The sequence below is a fragment of the Pelophylax lessonae genome (genome assembly GCF_965119305.1).
Source record: "Pelophylax lessonae genome assembly, chromosome: 3".
Lineage (NCBI taxonomy): Eukaryota > Metazoa > Chordata > Amphibia > Anura > Ranidae > Pelophylax > Pelophylax lessonae.
Genome location: NC_138770.1, coordinates 352,155,742 through 352,180,762, shown reverse-complemented (window position 1 = coordinate 352,180,762; position 25,021 = coordinate 352,155,742). Strand labels below are relative to the sequence as shown.

Genomic DNA, 25,021 nt, shown 5'->3' with positions numbered 1-25,021 from the left:
GTTACAGCCTTATTCCAAAATGGAATAAATTATTTTCCTTAAAATTCTACAAACAATACCCCATACAGACAAAATGAAAGAAGTTTGTTTGAAATCTTTGCAAAAAAAAGTCACATGTACAGAAGTATTCACAGCCTCTGTTCAATACATTGTTGAAGCACCTTTGACACCAATTACAGCCTCAAGTGTTTTTGAATATGATACCACAAGCTTGGCACACCGATTTGTAGGCAGTTTATCTTATTCTTCTTTACAGGATCTCTCAAGCTCCATCATGTTGGATAGGGAGCCTCGGCGCACAGCCATTTTCATATCTCTCCAGAGATGTTCAATCGGGTTCAAGTCTGGGTTCTGGCTAGCTCAAGAATATTCACAGAGTTGTCCCATAGCCACTCCTTTATCATAGCTGTATGCTTAGGGTCAATGTCCTGTTGGAAAATTAACCTTCGTCCCAGTCTGAGGTCCAGAGCGCCCTTTCCCCGATCACTCAGTTTGGCCGGACGGCCCCCTCTAGGAAAATTCCTGGTGGTTTTAAACTTCTTCCATTTACGGATGATGGAGGGCACTGTGCTTATTGCTGCAGAAATTTTTCTGTACCCTTCCCCAGATCTGTGCCTCTATAAAATTTTGTCTCGGAGGTTTACAGACAATTCCCATTTCATAACCTGGTTTGTGCTCTGACATGCACTATTAACTGTGGGACCCTTATATAGACAAGTGTGTGCCTTTCCAAATCATGTCTAATCAATGTAATTTACCACAGGTGGACTCCCATCAAGTTGTAGGAACATTTCAAGGATAATCAGTGGAAACAGGATGCACCTGAGCTCAATTTTCAGTGTCATGGCAAAGGCTGTAAATACTTCTGTATACGTGATTTTTTTTTGTTTTTTCTTTTTAATAAATTTGCAAAGATTTCAAACATACTTCTTTTACGTTGTCATTATGGGTATTGTTTGTAGAATTTTGAGGTGAATAAGGAATTTAATCTATTTTTGAATAAGACTAACATAACAAAACGTGGAAAAAGTGAAGCGCTGTGAAGCTTTTCTGGATGCACTGAATATTTCATATTGCAAAGAATGCTTAAAATGTGACTTTTAGTTCAATCTTATTTTATTGAAAAAACAAAAAGATTTTCAAGGAGTGAGAATAAAATTTGACTTTTTATCTTAATACATTAAGATAGAAAAACCTTCTGTGGTCAGCAGCCCCCATCAGCCCCCCTAATACTTACCTGAGCCCGTCTTTATCCAGCTATGTTGCAGGAGTGTCTAAACTGCCTGGGACTCCCCTCCTCATTGGCTGAGACAGAAGTGCATCGCAATTGGTTCCCGCTGCTGTCAATACAATTAATTTAGCCAATCAGAAGAAAGAGGGGCGGGGCTGGGTCCCAGCTCCATCTCTGAATTGACAGAGGGAGCTGTGATGCAGCTCGGGTGCCCCCATAGCAAGCTGCTTGCTGTGGGGGCACTCAACTGGAGAGAGGAGCCAGGAGAGCCGAAGAGGGACCAAAGAAGAGGAGGATCCGGGCTGCTCTGTGCAAAACCAACTGCACAGAGCAGGTAAGTATCACATATTTGTTATTAAAAAAAAAAAAAAAAAAAAAAGTTTACATCTTCTCTAGAAATAAAACTTGAATCCAATTAGTTGGTATGGACGCCATCCACATTTCTTTCACTTTTTAAAACTTTTCTTAAAAAGTCAACTGGAGTATGACTTACTGATTTGGGCATCCTTATTTTTCTATTCCTCGACTCTTATTAGAATATGGTTTATATATTCAGGAAAGCATACATTACTACGTACCGTTACATAATAAACATCTTATATTAACACCAGTGATAATAATGTAAAAAAAATCAAGGAAATAGACTACACCTAAATCTGTATTCAATAAATGATCCTTCTTTAAATAAAACTGAATAGGATTACTATAAAGTGAATGGTTCGGTTTTAAAAACACCGTGAAAGTATTTCTAAACCCAAAAACAAAATTTAATTTTTGCAGTTTTCTATTTCTTTCTTATAGTTTTCTTGCTTCCTTTAGATTTCTGTTTTTAGGCTTTTTTCTTTTTACCAGCTGATCTGTTCAGTAACACACTTCTTGTTTTTGGGCAACTCCACTATCTATGGAGGAGCAAAAGGGGCACCCTTGGACAGGAGCTTTGTCTGGAGAGGATAACGTTAGATTGGTTAGTAGATTTAGATGGACTTTACATAAGTGACTAACAGATTAAAGCCTAACTCCATCTCATACCTTTTTAAGGAGTTACAGAAACCATTTTTTTTTTCAACTAAACGAATACAAGCATACCAATGTACACAACCATATTAGTGTGATGTGTTATTTCTCAACCCTCTAACTGCTGCTTTTGCTAGACTGTTTGGTCTGTTAAAGAAAGTTGAAAAATAACAGATTAATTGCCAAATCACTGGGTAAAAAAAATATGGAAAAATACCTAAAATAAAAGAAAACAAATACAGCCACCAGATTTTAGTGGTTTAACAAAAACAATTTGACACCCCACTATCCCCTTTAGAGCTGTGTAACAGGACTGGCAATCAGAGGAATGCCATAGCTTGGTGGTAACAAACAGCCTTCTATTAGAAGATGCTGGAAGACAAAAAAGGGTGTAAATAGGTGGAGGTTTCTGATCATGGAGCACGTTAAGTGCTACCACAATGCAAAGACGATACGGTATTATTGATTGTATTTTGTGATTTCAACTGTTTTTAAATGAATATTTAGATTTTTTTTTTATTTGAGAATGGTTTAGCTAAACTTCTGTCAAAGTGTACAACATTCTAAGGGTTAGTTGTTTTCTAAAATTGTTTGATTATTTGGGAAAGTTGATAATGAATTAGGCTTGGAGAAAATTTCACATTATTCATCATCACAAATAAATGAGAAGCATGTAGTGACACCATAAGTACAGCTGCTCTGTGTTTTCTTCTAGGATTCAGAAACTTTTTTTCCTTTCTATGGTGACAAGAAGCATAAAAATATTTTATCCTGCAGATAATGTAGGCTGACAATGCTTCTCTAGCAGACAATTTACACCGTATGGGGGGAAATGTCAAATGTGTGTACAAATATCTAGTGTACCTAACTCCTACTTAACTTGTCCACCCCCCACCCCACAGTAAAGGAAAAAACAAAAAATACACAATTATATTGTTGATAGAAGCTGCTGTCATGGCATTTACTAATGTGTTTCAGTGTCATATGGGCCTAAAGTTCACCAGCTGTTTGACAAAATGTTTTTTCGAGAATGCTAAATGAGTTTAATTTCAGCATTTTTAGGTATTTGAAATATAGTGCAGAAAAGAAAACCAAAGCCAGCATTTCTTTTTAAAATGAATAAAGAACCATATAGATCCATCTGCTGTAAAGATCCTGCCTCCTTTAATCTGTTAGAGGTAGGTAACTTTTTTTTTCTCAGCCATGTGATCATGATTTAAGAAAACACTGAGTGTTTATTACAAAAAATAGTTAATTAATCACAAAATATTTGCAAACGCTACACTGTCAACATCAAGCAAATATAGACAGGAAATACAATTAATTGTGTAGGAGAGATTTACTAAAACCAAAGCACTCTGCTGGGGCAGCAGTGCATAGTAGCCAATCAGCTTCTAAGTTCAGCTTGTTTAATTAAGCTTGGACAAAAAAACTTCACCAGATTGCAAACTCCAATTTTAGTAAATCCCCCCTCCTTTGGGTTTTCTTTTCAATTTTACCATTTTCAAACTTAAGAGAAGCAATGTTTTCTTAACATGACACAAGGCAACTTATTCATTAAGGAAGAAGAAAGGAAAATGATGCAGTTTGCAGCACCAACCGGTGAGAAAAGAAATCTTTACGTACTGTATTTGACCCACTAATTGTTTTCTTCATGTTAGAACAGCGCACACATCATCGCTGCTCCTTACAGCAAAGCTTTAATGTAGCTGATGATGTATAGCAATATATAGCACCACACCAAGATAGTTAGAGAATTATACAGAGCGACACCATATTACTGCTTCTCACTCCTCAAGCACTTTGCTACAGGTATGTCAATCATGATAAAACCTTTCCATGCAAAACAAAATGTAGTCCTTTTATTTCAAATAAAAAAATAAAACTGTTGTAATAGTATATGGATGCAGAGCAAAGCATTAAAAATGCTTTAGGAACCTGGAAAGTGGGTAACTAATGTGTGTCTATGTAAATTATATAACTGTTAAATTTTATGAAATAATTTTGAAAAGGCCCTGTCACCAACTTAAAAAAAAGCACATAAAATCTTGTGTTTTAAATGCTTAATTGCAGTATTTCCATAAATTAATTTTAATTTTAATTCACTTGCAATGTGTCTTTGAACTTGATACAACAGAAGAGTATTCCATGAAGAGTCAATTTCCCAGAGCAGCATATCCTAGCCCCCCTACTCTTTTAGGAGTGTCTAGTTACTCTCTGAGCTGGCCCAGCATTTCTAACCCATTCCTCACCTCCCTACATAAACTTGTGTAGCTGCTATGGCAGCTTGATTTAACCCCTTGATGCCATGATATATATAGTACTTGTTTAGCTACCCTGGGTAACAAGAAAACGTGAGATGCTATCCATGAACCCATGAAGAAAGTCCATGTAAAATGTACATAATCTGTGGAGTCCATGGTACCCTACTTACTGCTAGATTCTCTCATGTACCTATTGATGGGTTTATTTGGTCACTAGATTCTGTTCATCTACGTAAAAAACACCAAAGGGCTCACACAGTGGGTTTGTGAAAACCTCTCTCTTTTTTATTTTTTCAACGAGAGTGTACACTCAGGTAGTGCCAGCCTAAGAGACTCGATTACAGACCAGCTTTTGCTCAGAGGACTTGCAAAAGTGCATTTTGTATGTAAATGTTTGTATGGTTTCCATAACTGTAGCAAAAGTTATAAATGGTTAGTAGCATAAAGTTTAGACACCTTTCCCACTTTCTTCTGGTTAGTCTGTTTACCATCTCCACACTTACGTTTGCTGTTCATAAACGGAGCAAAATCTGTAAATAAATACCAGTTATTTTGAATTCAACACATTACATACAAATCAAAATGTTTTGAACTGAGGTATTCCTTAAAAATTATTATTAACAGGGCAGGTTTAAAAAAAAAAAAATTGAAGAAGAGGTATTGTGTTGTGCCTTCTGTAAAGTAACATAGATGACAAATTCACTTTAAATAATACAACAGTCTACTTTAAATTGATTTCAGGCATCCATGTCCCAGTTACCATCTATGTATCTGGAAATGTTATGCTAATGTTTAGTTTATGCATCAGACTCAGCTTATTAGAGAGCCAGTTGTCCAAATCTCTACATAATAGCCTGCAGAAGCACTCAATATTCTGAATATCAGGATGCACAACTGTCCACAGGAGCATAAGAACAGTTTGCATAGCTTTGTCCAGATAAGGAACAAAGGGTTTCAATTTGTTAAAAAGTAGAACATGAATTCCTTTTGCTTCATGAACGACAACTATTACCTTGTAGCCCAGCTCACAATAACCTTAATGTTTTTTTCAACACAGTTTATCTAATAAAAAAAATCACCCAAACTTTGACCTCGAGGGTGAAAGCTATAAAGTGAACATGTAATTTCAACTGAAGAGAATACATTTAACATATCGAATAAAGTGCAAAGTACAGATGCTCATCTTCACAAAGTTTGTTTGTGCTATGAGAAGAAGTTAGATTCTAGGCCAAAGCTGTACTTGCAACTAAAACATTTCTTCAGCATTATTTGTAATATTTTTTACTTTGCTCATTCTGGTAATAGGCCCACTTTTGCTAGTTTTTTTATTTCTCAAACCGGTTCCATATAAAAAAAATATACTGGTGTCTGGCCTGCCGAGAATTACCACCATAAAAACCTGCAAACACTTAACATTCTGCATTCCTGAACAACTTAGACTTACCATAGTCTGTAATCGACTTTGGAGCTCGCTGTTCAGTCTCAGCATTGCGCTTCTTGTTCTTGGATTTCCAGGCGTGATAAACTTTGAGCCGCCTGTGAAACTCCTCTCTGCATGCTGCTAGAAGCTCAATGTCTGTTCAAGAGATTTATGAGAAAATATATTTTGGTTAATACTACCAAGAAATATCAGAGTGCCCAGATAATGTCAGCATTGCTAGGCCAACATTCTTATTTATGCTTTTTTTATTCTGCTGTTATAAGATAGATGCCATACCCAGGTAAGATACTTTATTTATGTGACATATTCATGAAAATGACAACAGGCTCAAAGAATTTGATGAATAAATAACACATACCTGAATTTTTTTTTCTAAAAATGAAGTATCTTCATGAATAAATGCTGTCCAATATACCATGTTAACCTACAAACAACTTTAATATTACATTTATATTCAATTTCCCCTTGTTTTTTTCTGTTACTAGTTGTACTGGCCTTGCAGTTTTAAATCTAATATCTAAAATATAACTCTATACAGCAAATAATCATTAATGACATTCGATAATATCCTAATCCATTTCCCATAGCAGTTATTGCTATGTTTTTTTGCATCAAGGCAAATAAATATATCTAGTTTTCAGAGGAGAAAGCAGTAGTTTGTATCAGAAGTGTTTCTTTTATTCTTTTTCTTTTGCAAACCCATTAAAGGCTGGTGATTTCGTCACTGGCTGCTCCCATTCAATTACTTCTTATCCTGTACAGGTAATTTTTCGACATAGTATAGCTCATCATGACTTGCAAACAGCAGCAACCTTATCAAATAGTAGTATACTGTACTAAGACAGGTCAAACATGGTGCAAATTTCTTTCCTGCAACCATGATTCCCTCATCAATATAGACAGTGCTGACAGGGGAATCAGCAGCTGTCTTTTCCCGACAGGGGAAGCCATCCCTACCGGGAGAAGGTTGTGAATATCGCTAGTGGCTATAGCAGCCGCTTTTGATAATTGCAAGCGAATCCGACAGGCTGGTTGCACCCAAGTTGATTAATCGATCAACTTGGTACATTCAGCCTGCCCATCAATGGTTTGAATCAGCAGGAACCAGCCGAGATTTGAACTGTGTGTGGCTGGCCTAAGACTTTGTTTATAAGTTTAGCAACATTTCATTATTGGCAGTGAAAGATACACTGGCAGGAAGCAAAAGACACAATGGGATTGATTTACTAAAACTGGTGCACACAATCTGATTCAGCTGTTCATAGTAACCAATCAGCTTCTAGATTTTATTTTTAAGGCTTAATTGAGTAAGCTGATTGGGTACTATGCACGTCTGCACCAGTTTGTGTATCAATTTTAGTAAATATTCCCCAGTATATAATTTTATAGAACATCTAAGGTATGCAGGGCCCCACATAAATTGTTTAAATTTCATTTTAGTCCTCTGGGCCTCCATATTGAAACCCACGGATTGTTTAAAAGCTATGGGAGGAATTGGTGAAAGGCTGACCACTCATTCAGCGTCCCAGAGCATCACTGTGACAACAATGTCTTCTAAAATCCTCTTTAGAACAGCCATTTGCATTATGTGTGGTGCTTATTAATAATGGGAAAGGACTTTGCTAGGACAGGTGAGACTTGCTTTGTATTCACACTCAAAAATATACTAAATGCTTGATGAATAAAAGGAACAGGATAGGGACAACCTTCCCTATTCACCTCTACTGCAAATCCTTCTGTAAAAGAGTGTAGCAGTATCTTATATGCTGAAAATCAACGCATTACAAATGCAAGTAGAGATATGGGTTATTCTCTTAGAGGTTTCCTTTTTGATTTAGGCATGCATTCAAGTGATAAGTGGGAAAGAAAATCTAGAACAGCAGCTTATTGCTAAACAGACATAGGTATTCATGAATTACTTTACTGATCAGGGTGTTTTGACTAAAGTTGACTTTTAATGCGTTATTGAAAATCCCCATTACCTCAGTATCACCAAGATTATCTCCCCCCCCCACAATAAAACTTAAGTGGCTGACCTCATGTAGGAAACTGAATGTTTCTTTTTAAATAAAAAATTTAAGGAAAACTGTCAAATGCACATAGTTATCCTACATTCTTCCCAGTGACATACTAGCAAAACACTTTGGAGAAAACATAAATGGTATAAAAAAAAACTCCCAATCACTGTTCTAGTCATTTGTTTCCTGCCAGTGAGCTGCCCTTTCTGTCTGAGACATCACATCTCTTGCCAATCTATCAGGAACTCTGCTGTCTTCTCTCTGGAGGTGAGATGGAGTTCAGCTCTCCGCACAATACAGCCAGATGCAGGCACTTTTAATGGGAGCACAAGGGGATGAAGTACCAGATAGCAGAGGCAGTTGCCTACTAACAGAACTCTTTTTTTTCACACTAAACAGACAATGACAAAAGTAATTTGTGTAAAATAGAGATCCATTAATAATAGTAGGCTTGCCTGAGCTGTTACAATATTTTATGTGCTAAAGATAGCACAAAGATGTTCTGCTTGAAAGTCATACCGGAAATTACTGATTCATTTTACTAATTGGAATTTTGCTTATTTAGAAGAAACCAATTTACATTTTTAAGCACTTTGGGATAATTTAATCTTGCATAAATCCTGAGTATTTTTATTGATTTTTCTTAAAGTGCCATAGGCATACTGATAATAACAAGTGGGTTACCGGAGAGGAATAGAATGGCATAAAAAGGCACATTTTATTTACGACATCAAACATATTCTTAAAAGGGTTCTAAAAGCAAGGAAAAATAAAAAGATAAAGGAGGGGTTAAAGGAAAAATGAACTTATGGTAATTTAGGTAAAAAGTTAGACCACAACACAAGAACCTTTTTATAGTAAAAAAAAGTATAGTTAAATTCTTAGCAGGTATTTTTTCGAACGTAAAAAAAAAAAGTGATGTCATATGTATATACAGTAGAACTACAGCTATGGCATAATTATGAACCATATATAAAAGCAAGAATTGACCAGCGCTATGGAGTGTGCGGTGAAGCGTGAAGGAGTAACAGGTGTAAGCGGCCAACAACCGAACCCCAAAAGGGGTCAAGAAATTAGTGGAGTGCAAAGAAAGGTTGTAAACGGCGCTACCTGGTGCAAATAAATATTTAGATAAAAATAGAGTGCAATCTCTTATAATCCATATTAAAATGAGGGGGTGTATCCCAAAAAAATTATTAAAGATATCTACACTGTGTGTCAAGTGATTATAAATAAATTACCTGGTATGTGATGGATAAAACCCAGAAAGTGCTAAAGTGCAACAAATAAATAGCATAGACAGTGTTTTTTATTTATTGTGATATACAAATAATAAAATCATCAACTGTGAGAAAAACAAATATTGGTGAGTATTTCTGGCAATGTTACTGTCAAGGGTGCAGCATGCCAGTGGAAACCATTTAAGTGAAGAAAGGTGAAGTCAGGGATTTTACCCTGGTGAAAAATAAACCAACAAAAAGAAAACCAGCTGCAATCACCTGTGTGACCACTAGGTGTCGCGCTGTATATACAACCTGCCCTAAGCAAATGTTCAGGCAAGATGGATCCTCACAGGTCCCCTCTCCACAATCAGCCAAGCACCAAATGGCGAATATCCATATGGGGAGAAGAAGAAAGGGGGAGCCTCGTGAAGTATACAATCAAAAACTGCAGTGAAAAGAACGTAGCATCCACTCACTGTATGGAGCCGCGGTAGCTGCCTCGCATCAGTTGCAATCGCCGGGAAGCTTCCGCCTGAACATTTGCTTAGGGCAGGTTGTATATACAGCGCGACACCTAGTGGTCACACAGGTGATTGCAGCTGGTTTTCTTTTTGTTGGTTTATTTTTCACCAGGGTAAAATCCCTGACTTCACCTTTCTTCACTTAAATGGTTTCCACTGGCATGCTGCACCCTTGACAGTAACATTGCCAGAAATACTCACCAATATTTGTTTTTCTCACAGTTGATGATTTTATTATTTGTATATCACAATAAATAAAAAACACTGTCTATGCTATTTATTTGTTGCACTTTAGCACTTTCTGGGTTTTATCCATCACATACCAGGTAATTTATTTATAATCACTTGACACACAGTGTAGATATCTTTAATAATTTTTTTGGGATACACCCCCTCATTTTAATATGGATTATAAGAGATTGCACTCTATTTTTATCTAAATATTTATTTGCACCAGGTAGCGCCGTTTACAACCTTTCTTTGCACTCCAATAATTATGAACCACACCATGTATAATTAGTTGGACATCACAAGCATTGTCACGCATATTGAAACCGGTTCTCAAATTCCTTCCTAGAGAGGCACTATAATAAACGTGATTAATAAGAGTCCATAGTAGACTAGATTTTAGAGGTTTCTTTCAAGCCTGTTCAGTACATACAGCACATGTAAATTTTACATTTAGGTTATATAAGATTTTATTTGGTACACTCTTAATAAACCCACTCACTTTTTTATTACAGGCAGACATTTATATATAAAATGAGTATTTTTATTTTAAACTTACAGTAACTGATATAATGATCATGTGAACTGGAAATACGGTGACTGGTTTATCATAGGTAATGAGGACTTGACAGCCCAGTCTAAAAGACAGCATCACACCAGATAACAATTGCTAGCTGTCAAAAGTGGGATGCAAATTAACATTCCATCTGCATGGGGAATCATACAGTGGAGCGTTAATCTATAGAATGTGGATGGGAAAGGGTTAAACATTATCCATATTTTGTTTGAAGAGAGGTTTTTTTTTTCCTGAAGAGTGAATTGCTAAAGTAAGGTAGTATTTCTCCACTAATACTTGGTTAAAGGAAACCTGTAATGCATGAACAAAGAACAACACCATTTATGTCCTTTTTGGAAATGCTGGTCAACGGCTTCTTTTGCAAAATATATGCCTTTAATACTTTATGTCACTAATCCAGAGCAAATAAGCAGATCATGAATTATATCACCACTATATGCAAGCCTTCACCAGCTTAGTGACTCTAAGGCCCCTTTCACACAATCCGGTCCATCGACGGACTCCGTTTATCTCAGCGGGGGATCGATCTGCTGATCCCCCCCACTAAGCAGGGGGATGGCAGCTCTCTCTCCGTGCTGTGTGTGGAGTCACAGCTGTCAGGTCCCGTTGTTCTCTATGGGGGAATCGGATGGGAACAGACCGTCTGTCTGTTCTCATCCAATCCCATCCGATGCGCTGGACAGATGGAAAATAGGGTTTCCATCCGTCCAGATTTGACGGATCGGATCAGATCGGATGTCAGCGGACATGTCTCTGCTGACATCCGATGCTCCATAGAGATGCATGGGGCATCTGTTCAGATCCGCCTGAAAAATGGACAGGCAGATCTGAACGGTCCGCCTGTGTGAAAGGGGCCTAAGGCTTGTAAACACAGTCAGGCCACTATCATTTCTTTAAACGGTGGTCATTAGCGACAGCCCACAAATGTTTCTCAGTCCAGGTTGCCTTTAACCGCTTGCCGACCGCCGCATGACTATTTACTGCGGCGGTCAGCCCCTAACAGGCAAAGTAGGACTACGTCGCTAGCCTGTGAGGCTCTAGGGAGCGAGCGTGCGCTGTCAGAGGCGCGCTCCCACTCCCGAGCGGTCACGGAAACCCCCCCCACGCGTGTGCCCGGCGGACCCGATGTCCGCTGGGCACTCGCGATCGTCCGTTACACCGGAAGAAAGGCAGGCGGCTAATGTAAACAAAGCCGCCTGTCATTCTTCCCTGAGTAAGAATGGAGACCACACAGTTCTACTATGTAGGACCGTTGATCTCTTTTCTTACACTAGTAGCCACAGCCAATCACAGTTAGAAACACGCCCCTAGGGACACACTTAACCCCTCCCTCTCCAATAGAGTTAACTCGTTCACTGCCAGTGTCATTTTTACAGTAGCAGTGCATATGTATAGCACTGATTACTGCAGTAATGTCACCGATAACCCCAAAAGTGTCAAAAATGTCAGTTAAGGGTCCGATCTGTCCGCCGCAATGTCGCAGTCCCGCAAAAAAATCACAGATCGCCGCCATTACTCTTTAAAAAAAAACAACAAAAATGACAAAAATCTTTCCCTTAGTTAGTAAACGCAATAACTTTTGCGCAAACCAATCAAAATACGCTTTTTGCGATTTTATTTAACAAACATAGGTAGCATAAAACAAATTGGCCTAAAATGTTAAAAATTTTTGATTTTTACATTTTTTGGGGGGGGGGGGTAATTTCTTAAAAAAAAATGTGATAAATATTGTTATTTTTGCAAAATTGACGCTCTTTTTTTGTTTATAGCGCATGATCAAAAAATCGCACAGGTGATCAAATACCACCAAAAGAAAGCTCTGTTTGTGGGGAAAAAAATGCCATCAAAATCGTTTAGGTACAACATCACACGACCGCGCAATTGTCTGTTAAACTCACACAGTGCCGAACCGCAAAATAGGCCCTGGTCAGGAAGGGGGTAAAATCTTCCGGGGCTTAAGTGGATAACCTTCAGGTAATTTGAGAGATTTGCATTTTATTTGCATCCTCTAATAAAATAATAGCATTTATTTAGAATAACATGCTAAATAACACACAAAAAGAAAGTAACTGTAAGAAATGATTATTCTTATACAACTTCAATTCTAAAGTCGGGGTGCTGTGCAAAATCTACATAAAGAAGAATGCGATGATTTGCAAATCTCATAAATCCAAAACTTATTGACAATTTTAATCAGTTTTCAAAATCAAATGTTTAAACTGAAACAATGACTAACTCACCACTGATCTTTACCTCTACTTGAGATTACATTACCTTCTCCACAAACATCCACATCCTCTATCAATTGAAATAGCGACCCTTATTTATCTTTTTCTCACTGATCATACTTGTAATCTGAGAGCAATAACTTTGTTTTACAATCTGGAAATGTAACCTTTACAAAATCTACAGCTATGCTTAGGTAGGAATCAGAACTGGCAGGTCCCTTCTTGGACACCAGAACCTACGTATACCTAAAAATCCTCTGGATGCATCAACCATTGGGAAATCTACCAAAAAGGTACTTCATAGTTGGTACCTTGCTCAATATAAACTAGATCTAGATACTATCCTACCACGGTTCTCAACTGTTGGAGACAATGTGGAGGATTCTCTGCATCATCTCCAATGGAAATGTAAGTCTCTCCACTCATACTGGAATAAGAGCTTTGGCAAAGCCCTTGACAGTATAGGGACACACATTTCACCTCGCTTTACTACATTTAAGCATAGAAATATTACTTCTCCTCACCCCCCCCCCCCCACACACACACACAAAACTCCAGAATTGCTCTCATTCAATTGTTCTTAGAGGCCAAATAGTTATTCTTAGGAATTCCCCTACACTTCCTAGTCTGGTGGATCCTATTTAAAGTTGAACAAAGAGGGTAAAGAAAGTTAAGGCAAAACATTCCTTCAATACACTTTTCCTTGCCTACTTTGTAACAGTTTTGCATTATTGATGTCATATGCCATGCCCCCCTATTAATAAATATTCAGCAAAGTTTCAAAGCTTCTATATCAAAACATCTATTGTTGATAGCCGCACTTCTCTTGGAATATCTGTGTATTCCTTCATACAACGCAAACAAATGGAGTCACTTGCTGGTTACTGTTGTGACATCATATGACTATATGCTTCTGGATTATGATAAACCTGGTCTGGGTTAGTGACCTGCAGCAGGTCAGGGTCTTGGTTGCTTCTCTCCTTTGCTGAAATGGCATTTCTTTCCACAAGGATCCTGAAGTTACGGATCCATGAGGTCAATAACATTCCATAAGTGACTGTTTGTTTGCTCTGCATGGAAGGAATCCATGCTTGGTTCTGACCATACTAGTACAGATTTTTGTTATGTCCAATTACTTAACAATATAAGCTGAGCTATCAGCTGGGAGATCCTTTTTCTCCTATAACTATATAGAGAATCTAGGCATTCAGTACTTAAAGCGGTAGTATCCCGCTTTTTTTCACTTTTAACTACAGGTAAGCCTATAATAAGGTTTACCTGTAGGTACAATTAATATCTCCTAAACCAGCACGGTTTAGGAGATATTTGCAGTGCATGCAGCCGCTCACGCGAGCGGTGCATGCGCTCTAAAGGTCCGGTGGACCTTCAGCTTCCCTTGCCGGGAGCTTGCCGGAAAATGACTCCTGCGCGCATGCGTCATCGCGGCTCCGGCCAATCACAGCGCCGGAGCCGCCGAACCCAGAAGAGACACCGTGGGATCATGTCAACGCCCGCAGCGGTGTCTGGGGGTCCGTGTTGGGGCTTCGTTCTAAGGTAAGTAATTCATAACGAGCTAGTATGCAATGCATACTAGCTCATTATGCCTTTGTCTTGCAGGTTTTTTTTTTTTTTTTTTGGGTTTACAACCGCTTTAAAACATCTACATGGTTACAAGAACTATGCATCTGTCACATGTCAGTCTCAAGGTAAAGTATCAGTTCGTCTAATGTACTTATCCTTAATGATCTACTGCCATTTCAGCAAAAGTCTGTTTTGTTGACTTACCACATGAAGTATTGATTGCATCTCTCAGCTCCGCATATTTCCATTTACTTAAGTCATGCTTTTTGACAGTAGCAGCAGATTTTGTAGCTTGAACTTGCACCCCCCTGAAACAGTGGAACACAGAGAAATCATTTTATATAATAAAAAAAACTCTAAATGGCAATTGAAAATTCAGACAAAGATCCATTTAGAACTGTTAAGGCAGGGAGAATCGCAAGCATGCAGAGACAGCACACCCATATCTTCCTTTCACACGGATGATTTATTCTAGCTTTTACTTCTGATGACAGGATAAAAAATCATCTTGGACTAGATGGTTTAATTTAAGAGCACAGAACAGTAACACTTTTTACAATACCCAGTATTTAAAAACAAAGTTGCACTACAAAGTTTTAGCGGACAGAAAAACAGCTGATCCATCTAAACTAATACTACACAGTGTAATTGCAACCACACTCACTTCAAACTACCATATTATTACGACTTAATTTTACGTAGCACATTAAATGCAAGCAAATGCTGTGCATGGTGGTAAATGTGATGTTTCTGGCAAACATTCAAATGGTGATTTTATGTAGAAAGAGATGCACAAGACATTCAGTGGCCAATAGCAGTAAATGCTCCTTAATAAAAATGTTAAACATTTTTTTTTTAATGTCTACAAATGTTCTTATTATACGATTCATTTTAAATGTCTGCCACCTGGACCACACCTTCTGGATCGGAAGATTTTCCCCCTTAATGACCAGGCTATTTTTTGCGATTCGGCACTGTGTTATTTTAATGGACAAATGCGCGGTCGTGCAGCGCTGTACCCAAAAAAAAAAAATTGATGTCCTTTTTTTTCACACAAATAGAGCTTTCTTTTGGTGGTATTTGATCACCTGTGTAATTTTTTTTTTTTTTTGCACTATAAACAAAAAAAGAGAAGCAATTCTGAAAAATATATATATATATATATATATTTTTTTCTCTCTTTCTTTAATGTAAAAATCAATTTTTTTCATCATTTTAGGCCAATTTGTATTCTGCTACATTTTTTTGGTAAAAAAAATTCCAATAAGCGTATTTTGATTGGTTTGCGCAAATGTTATCACTTCTACAAACTAGGGGAAAGATTTATGTCACTTTTATTTATTTATTTTTTTTACTAGTAATGGCGGCGATCAGCGATTTTTAGCGGGACTGCGATATAGCGGACCCCTGACATTTTTGACACTTTTGGGGGGGGGGGGGACCAGTGACATTACTACAGTAATCAGTGCTAAAAAATATGCACTGTTAGTGTATTAATGACACTGGCAGGGAAGGGGGTTAACCCAGGGGCGATCAAAGGGTTAAATGTGAGCCTAGTGGGTGTTTTCTAACTGTGGGGGGGGGGGGTAGGCTTGTGAAATCAATACAGAGACCTGTGTTCCTAAATAGTAGGAACACAGGAGCTCTGTATTGATTCCTGAGAGAACAACTGTCTGCTGTGTTTACAACAGCAGACTGCTGTTCTCTCTTCACAGGGAGCGATCACGGGTGCCCGGCGGCAATCGCAGGTGCCGGCCAGCCCCGTGGATCGAATTCCCCGCTGGCAAGTGGGCGCACACGCGCCCCCAGGATCGCTCCCGTGAACCGCCGTTCAGGTACAGCGATTAGCGGGAACCTGTCAACCTGCCGCCATATATAGGCGACGGCTGGTCGGCAAGCGGTTAAAAACAAAACATCAGTGGGTATTCCAATCTAATAATCCGTGGGTATAACAAACCTAATGCCGTCTTAATTAAAATCCTTTATGAAATAATTAAATATGGAACAGGTAAAGCCCTATTATAAAATATGTCAGAGTGCTAATGCACCTCAGCTTGCTGCCATTATGAAAATCCTGTTTTAAAACACAAAGGAGTAAATGTCAAATTAATAAACTGATTTTAATCATGTAAAATGATGGATGACAGAATATAATCACTGTTCACAGCTCTCATTATGTTTGAAGATAATACCTTGACCATAAGTTACTGCTAATTTTTGCATTTCATTAGTCCAAGCAGTGAAAGTAAATGTTAAAAACAAAACAAAAAAACAAAAAAAGCAGGACAGAACTAATAGTTCAGTATAAATATATAAAGGATCTTGTTTTTGTCTAAACTCGCACAAGAGGATTCCTAGCATATGTAGCGAGTCAGTAGCCTAAACTCATCCCATAAAAGGACTACCTAAACTTTCTGTGAATTTCTAAAATTGCACATCTTATATTTCTGAGAATATGTTTTGCAATGTGCCCATATAGTAGTTGTAACTGGACAAGTTGGTTACATATGTCCAACTTCTAGTCATGGGAATTTAAAGGTGTTGCATATATTTTGAGACCATTTACACTAATTTAAAAAAAAAAAAAAAAAACTTTACACTGTTATACAAGCTGTACACTCACTACTTTACATTGTAGTGAAAGTGTAATTTCTTCAGTGTTGTCACATGAACAGATAGAATAAAATATTAACAAAAATGTCAGCAGTGTACATACTTTTGTGAGATACTGTGTACATATACATATATATACATATACAGTATCTCACGAAAGTGAGTACACCCCTCACATTTTCTAAATATTTTATTATATCTTTTCACGTGACAACACTGAAGAAATGACACTTTGCTACAATGTAAAGTAGTGAGAGTACAGCTTGTTTAACAGTGTAAATTTGCTATCCCTTCAAAATAACTCAACACACAGCCATTAAAGTCTACACCGCTGGCAACAAAAGTGAGTACAACCCTAAGTGAACATGTCCAAATTGGGCCCAACTACCCCTTTTTCCCTCCCCAATGTCATGTGACTCGTTAGTGTTAGAAGGTCTCAGGTGTGAATGGGGAGCAGGTGTGTTAAATTTGGTGTTATCGCTCTCACTCTCTCATACTGGTCACTGGAAGTTCAATATGGCACTTCATGGCAAAGAATTCTCTGAGGATCTGAAAAAAAAAAATTGTTGCTCTACATAAAGATGGCCTAAACTATAAGAATATTGCCAAGACCCTGAAACTGAGCTGCAGCACGGTGGCCAAGACCATTAAGCGGTTTAACAGGACAGGTTCCACATGCCTCTCTATGGTCCACCAAAGGAGTTAAGTGCATGTTCTCAGCGTCAAATCTAGAGGTTGTCTTTGGGAAATAGACGTATGAGTGCTGCCGGCATTGCTGCAGAGGTTGAAGGGGTGGGGGGGTCAGCCTGTCAGTGCTCAGACCATACGCTGCACACTGCATCAAATTGATCTGCATGGCTGTCTTCCCAAAAGGAAGCATCTTCTTAAGATGATGCCCAAGAAAGCCTGTAATAAAATTGCTGAAGACAAGCAGACTAAGGACATGGATTACTGGAACCATGTCCTGTGGTCTGATGAGACCAAGATAAACTTTTTTGGTTCAGATGGTGTAAAGCGTGTGTGGCGGCAACCAGGCAAGGAGTACAAAGACAAGAGTGTCTTGCCTACAGTCAAGCATGGTGGTGGGAGTGTCATGGTCTGGGGCTGCATGAGTGCTGCCAGCACTGGGGAGCTACAGTTCATTGGAGGTAACCATGAATGCCAACATGTACTGTGACATACTGAAGCAGAGCATGATTCTCTTCCATCAGACACTGGGCCGCAGGGCAGTATTCCAACATGATAACCCCAAACACATCTCCAAGACGACCATTGCCTTGCTAAACAAGCTGAGGTTAAAGGAGATGAACTGGCCAAGCATGTCTCCAGACCAAAACCCTATTGAGCATCTGTGAGGCATCCTCAAACGGAAGGTAGAGGAGCGCAAGGTCTCTAACATGCACCAGCTCTGTGATGTCATCATGGAGGAGTGGAAGAGGACTCCAGTGGCAACCTGTGAAGATCTGGTGAACTCCATGCCCAAGAGGGTTAAGGCAGTGCTGGAAAATAATGGTGGCCACACAAAATATTGACACTTTGGGCCAATTTAGACATTTCCACTTAGGGGTGTACTGACTTTTGTTGCCAGTGGTTTAGAGATTAATGGCTATGTGTTGAGTTATTTTGAGGGGACAGCACATTTACACTGATATACAAGCTGTACACTCACTACTTTACATTGTAGCAAAGTGTCATTTCTTCAGTGTTGTCACATGAAAAGATATAATAAAATTGACAAAAATGTCAGGGGTGTGCTCACTTTTGCGAGATACTGTATATATACATACTATATATATGTGTATATATATATATATATATATATATATACATATATATTGTAGAGAGTCAGCCTGGGACAGGCTGAAGAGTATAGAGGGCAGGTACTTCCCTTTTAGACCTGTTTATTAAGCACCTGATCTGAAAGTGTCAGTGGAGCTGTGTGAGGAGCTGTTTGTTGAGAGCTGCTTGCTAGGAGTGAAGATACCAGCACGCTGAGAGGGAAGCACCATTGTTGTCTGCGACCTGTATTGGGTGAGCCAAGTCTTAGGAGAGACTGTAGCTCTGGCTAGAGCTGTGTTTGAAAAGTTGCCTTTAAAGCCTGTTTGCTGCAAAGACGGTGCTTTTCCCTGCTGTGGAATATTATTTCAAGACAGGCCTGTCATTTTCTGTTTGTTTTGCTGTTTTGCTGAATAAAAGCACATTTAATGTCACTGAACTGTCTGTTCACCCACTCAGATCGTCGAAAGAGTCGCACTGGATTGGTTCCTGCATGGGCTGCCTAGGAAGCTCAACCGATGGGTGGCTCAGTCCGAGCCTCAGTCCCTGGATGAGATGGCTGCCACTGTTGAGCGCTACAACTGTGCTGAAAGTTCCCATGGGAGTCCCTCTATCCCCAAAGAGCTGAACCAAACTAACAGTGTGTTCTAACATCAAGATGGCACCCGTTGACCGCAGGGTGTCTGCTCAAGTGCATAACACAACTTCCAGGATCTCCCCAGTACCAAAGCTTCTGGAGAGCCGGCAGGGGGAACCCTGTGAGGTTCGCTGCTGGTCCTGCCATCAACTGAGTCATCTGGTGGCCCAGTGCCCGAGACGAGATGAACCAAGGGAGTGTGACTTGGGTTGTCGTCGCTCCATGTATGCCTATGCAGTGTGTGCTGCAGCCAGCCTGAATCCACATGAGTGTGTGGTGCAGGTCAATGGACAAGAGGTGGTAGCGTTCCTTGACTCTGGGAGTGTTGTCACCCTGCTCCCTGCGGACAAGTTACAGAAAACCCGGGTGTCAGGGGAACAGGTCGGGTCATCTGTGTGCATGGGGATGTGAAGGACTATCCGGTGGCCTGTGTGACCCTGTGTACACCTGCAGGAACTACTACAGTAAAAGTGGGGGTGGTCCCAGGATTGCCTCATGACTTACTAATCGGGCGAGACTGCCCCATATTTTGGGACTTGTATGAGCACAAGCTCAAAGGTTCAGGGGTTTTCCACCAAAAATAAGAACCCACAGAGGTTGTAGATAATACTGTGTTGCAGAATGTTGAGGTGGCTGAAACTGCAGAAAGTGAGCCCAGTCCCCTGGAGGTATTAGCGGGGTTGGAAGCGGAGGGTACCTCCTCTGAGCCAGAGTTGTCAGATCTTGGAGGCCCCCGGAAGATTTCCTTAGTACTCAGTTGAGGGACCCTACTTTGATCCCCGCCAGGGAACAGGCCCTGGTATTGAACGGTGAGCCACAGCAACCTGGGGGGAATACACAGTTTCCCCATTTTGCTGTTAATCATGACTTGTTGTACAGAGTAACCAAACTCAATGATGAAGTGTTGGCACAGCCAGTGGTACCCAAAACTTTTAGGGCTAAGGTGCTACATTTAGCTCATAGTCATGTACTTGGGGGGTCACCTTGGCGCGGCTAAAACTCAGGAACGGGTTTTGCAGCATTTTTATTGGCCCGGAGTATATCGGTATATTAAAGACTACTGTGAGTCCTGCCCCACCTGTCAAAGAACCGCGCCAACACCCCATTTTCGTAGTCCGCTGGTACCGCTTCCAATTATCGAGGTTCCATTTGATCGCATAGCCATGGACTTGGTGGGCCCTGTACAAAAGTCAGCTAGGGGACACCAGTACATCTTCATTGTCCTTGACTATGCCACCAGGTATCCGGAAGCGGTCCCTTTAAGAAATTGCTCATCCAAGGTCAACGCACAGGAGTTGTTTCAGATGTTCATGAGAACAGGGCTCCCATCCGAGATCTTGACGGATCAAGGTACCCCATTCATGTCAAGAGTAATGAAGGATCTCTGTAAACTGTTTAAGATTACACATTTGCGGACTTCGGTGTATCAACCACAAACTGATGGGTTAGTGGAGCGGTTCAACAAAACCCTGAAGGGGATGCTAAAAAAAAGCAGTGGAAGAGGATGGCCGTGATTGGGATTACTTACTGCCTCCCCTGTTGTTTGCCATAAGAGAAGTACTCCAGGCCTCGACGGGATTCTCCCCCTTTGAGTCGGTTTATGGGAGACAACCCCGTGGACTACTGGATATAGTAAAGGAGACGTGGGAACAAGAGGCTTCCCCTTACCGGAGTGTGGTGGAACACATTTCACAACTGCAGGATAGAATAACAAAAGTTATGCCCATAGTTAGGGAACATTTGCAGGCTGCCCAAAACGCCCAAAGTCAGGTGTACAACCGATCCACCAAGGTTAGAGAGTTTAAACCTGGGGATCGGGTGCTGGTGTTAGTGCCCACCGTAGAGAGTAAGTTTCTCGCCAAGTGGCAAGGACCTTTTGAGATAGTGGAGAGGGTGGGGCATGTTAACTACAAAGTCCATCAACCCACCAAACGTAAACCATACCAGATTTACCACGTTAACCTGATCAAACCATGGAAAGATAGAGAGGTTTTGGCAGTCAGTGTGAAGGTCCAGGAAGATCCTGATGCTCAGATTAGAAAGGTAGGAATTGCAGAGGCTCTCTCACCTCCACAAAAACAGGAGTCTTGGGAGTTTTTGCAGAGGAATCGAGACATGTTTTCAAGCTTTCCTGGTTTAACCTCTGTAATAGAACATGATATAATCACAGACCCGGTGGTTCCTCGCCCTACAGGACTTCAACTTTACGGTGGTACATAGACCAGGGAAGGTACACCAGAATGCTGATGCCCTTTCCCGGGTCTATTGCCATTTTTTGTGCGTGGTGTCCAGACCCCTGGCCTGGAACGGGGGGGGGGGGGGGGATCAGCCTGGGACAGGCTGAAGAGAGGGTTATTTATAGATGGCAGGTACTTCCCTTTTAGACCTGTTTATTAAGCACCTGATCTGAAAGTGTCAGTGGAGCTGTGTGAGGAGCTGTTTGTTGAGAGCTGCTTGCTAGGAGTGAAGATACCAGCAAGCTGAGAGGGAATCGCCATTGTTGTCTGCAACCTGTATTAGGTGAGCCAAGTCTTAGGAGAGACTGTAGCTCTGGCTAGAGCTGTGTTTGAAAAGTTGCCTTTAAAGCCTGTTTGCTGCAAAGACGGTGCTTTACCCTGCTGTGGAATATTATTTCAAGACAAGCCTGTCATTTTCTGTTTGTTTTGCTGAATAAAAGCACATTTAATTTCACTGGACTGTCTCTAAGCCGGCTGTTCACACCTCTGATCCCGTACAATATACACACACATTATATATATATATATATATATATATACACATAAATATTTTCTCAAACAATTTTTCCCCTACATTGGCATCATATATACCCATTGTCAGACCGCCTGCCAGATGGTCTGAGCTGCATAATCACTGAATTCATCATTCAGTTTTCCCATAGCGTGTATACAGTTGCCCTCCAGGTGAAACTCAGTGGGAGCATCTGGTTTCCAGCAATGTCTTGAAAATACTTTTACTCCTCGCTTTGTGTACCTAAAGCCCAAATGGATCTTTAGTTCAGATCACCTAAATACATTCCAGTGGCATCAAAACAAATTGCGTTCAACGTCCTACATACTGCTTTCTTTCTAAAGCAGCAACAGCCTGAGTAAAAAAGCTTAAGTCCTGCCATTAGCTGCAAAGTGAATCCTTGTTCTCTGTAGGAATGCAGTGATCTCTTTGCAGAGCTCGAACACACCCCCTGATGAGTCAGAACCAGAACACTCCAATTAACTGAGAGAATGAGCTTTTCTTACTACAGAGCTATATTTCTGACTCGGCAGTGGGCATTGCCAGACCCAATTCTGCAGCTGCTGCTGGTCCAAACTCTGCAGCTGCTGGCAGGGGAAAGCTCTCCTACTCTGTGGCTGCTTTAGCAAGTAAATAAACTGTAAGACTTCATAAACCTTTTTTCTTTTAATGTACGTAGAACCTCATTTAGCTAATATAAACTGAGGCTAAAATTGGACTTTAATTGACAACATGCCTTTACAGAAGCCTGCAAAAGCCATAAATGATTGCTCGTAAAGAAACCGAAAATGTACCAACTCATCATCCATACAAATGTATTATAGCTGCCTAGTATTTTTGCCTCTAGTCAAGCACAGTATATGTGGTTTTCCTTCCTAAGACCCAAGTCCAATGAGAATATATGAAAGGGAATTTGAAAAGGTTTAAAATACAGGCTTGTTTCCTCAGCTGGATGAAGGATCTTGCTGGTCGGGGAAGATACAGTGGCTACCACATCCCCTGCTGTCCAATGTTTGAAGGGGCTGCTCTGTTTATCAAGCTTATCAAAAGCACACAGTCTATTTTGTATGAAAGGAAATACAATTAATACAGGCTTTACAAGTAAAGGGGACTACAAATAACTAAGAATAGTGTGTGTGTGTGTGTGTGTGTGTGTGTGTGTGTGTGTGTGTTCCTATACCTGGATAATGACATCCTAATTTTTGGGACAAATCTGAATAATAATCAAACTCAGGCACAGACTGCACTTTAGCATCTCAAACAAACCAGTCTTCCTTTCAAGTTTGCCAAGGAGACGGATGCTTCAACTTTAGAGGTTGGAGAAGTCATCTTTTAACAATGTAGTACTGGCAAACTTGCCACTTGCAGCTTTTACTCTAAAACATTTTCAACAACTTTAAAAGCTAATATTGGACATCAGAAATAGCAGGAAAAAATCAACATGGATAAATGGAATCACTATTTAAAAGAAAGTAAACCACCGCTCGCTATCTATAATGATTTCATAAATCTCTAGTACCAGCAGTTCATTAAAAGATATCTATGACTGCAAGCACCTCCAGTACCAGCAGTCCATTAAAAGATAGGTAGCTGTCAGCCCACTTCTAAATTTCTCCTGATTTTAATTTCTTCTGACAAATCACCAGCAGGAAAATTCAGACCCTGAGCCTTTGCACATATTATAGCACCCCCCCCCCCCCGCCAAACAACAGAGACGCAGCAGCAAGTCACCTTCCTTGCCACCTGTCCTTCTAGTTTCTCCTTCTCTTTTGGGGAGCAAGAGTAGAGTTAAGTGGCTAAAACCCTGTGGTAGTAATAGCGGCACAGGCCCTTCCATGCTAAAAGTACAGAATAAAAAAATTGTGCACGAGCATTTACCTGGCCAGTATCCTAACCCCTATCCCTTTACTTACCCCCAACCCCTAACTAAAACACTAAAAAGGACCACTTAAAAGAGCAACGCTTTTTAACCACTTTGCCGCTGCTCACTAGAGCTCTACTGCGGCAAAGTGGCTTGATAACGTCTGGCGACGTAGACCTACGTCGCCAGACATTCCCATCTCTCTGCGGCGCGCGCGCCGCCGGAAGTATGCTCCCGCTGTATTCAGTCACAGCGGGAGTCGGGCCAGGGGAGGAGCAACGGCGATCGCCGCTAACGCAATAACTTTTGCGCAAACCAATACGCTTATCGCGATTTTTTTTACCAAAAATATGTAGCAGAAAACAAATTGGCCTAAAATGATAAAAAAATTGGATTTTTACATTTTTTGGGGGGAAATTTCTTATAAAAAAAATGTGAAAAATATTGTTATTTTTTCAAAATTGTCGCTCTTTTTTTGTTTATAGCACAAAAAGTAAATATCGCACAGGTGATCAAATACCACCAAAAGAAAGTTCTGTTTGTGGGAAAAAAAGGACGTAAATTTAGTTTGGGTACGGCGTTGCATGACCGCGCATTTGTCAGTTAAATTCGAAGTCGCAAAAAGTGGCCCAGATGTAAGACAGCAAAATCCTCCGGTGGTAAAGTGGTTAAAGAAAATATTTATTTATAGGAAGACGATGTGTTACAAATAAATATTTAAAAAGATGCACTCAAGACAGGTCATTTGGAGGTTTATAAAAACAAAGCCCAACATTAGCTGTTGCCTGTCTTTGTCTAATTGAAACTCCATATAGAGTCATATAAACAAGTGGTTCTCTCCGATTCATGAAGCTGTGTTTGTAATCTGAGTTCCAGCTATTAGGCCATCTAAACACCACATCTTTTTCTCAGTAAAGCAATGAAACTGTAAAAAGGACTCCCAAACGTAACCTGTTTATTGGAAATGGTAAATATGAAATTAATCCATTTACCATATGTATTCTCCCACAGACCTACTTTATGTATAACAAAGTGAATGCAGATATGAATTCATTTATCG

At 39.9% G+C, this 25,021-nt stretch overlaps 1 protein-coding gene across 5 annotated transcripts in view; it reads right to left on the bottom strand.

The window, feature by feature from the left end:
- Positions 1-25,021, bottom strand: part of MYO6 (myosin VI) — a 394,715-nt gene that overhangs the window by 6,819 nt on the left and 362,875 nt on the right. For 3 of the 5 annotated variants that reach the window (XM_082249660.1, XM_082249662.1, XM_082249663.1), the window contains 3 exons: positions 14,531-14,634; positions 5,954-6,085; positions 5,013-5,039 (listed from right to left, as the gene is read on the bottom strand). In XM_082249660.1, coding sequence (XP_082105786.1) covers positions 5,013-5,039; positions 5,954-6,085; positions 14,531-14,634 — 263 coding nt within the window. The remainder of the gene's footprint in view (positions 1-5,012; positions 5,040-5,953; positions 6,086-14,530; positions 14,635-25,021) is intronic. The other 2 variants (XM_082249661.1, XM_082249664.1) reach the window with 1 other exon arrangement.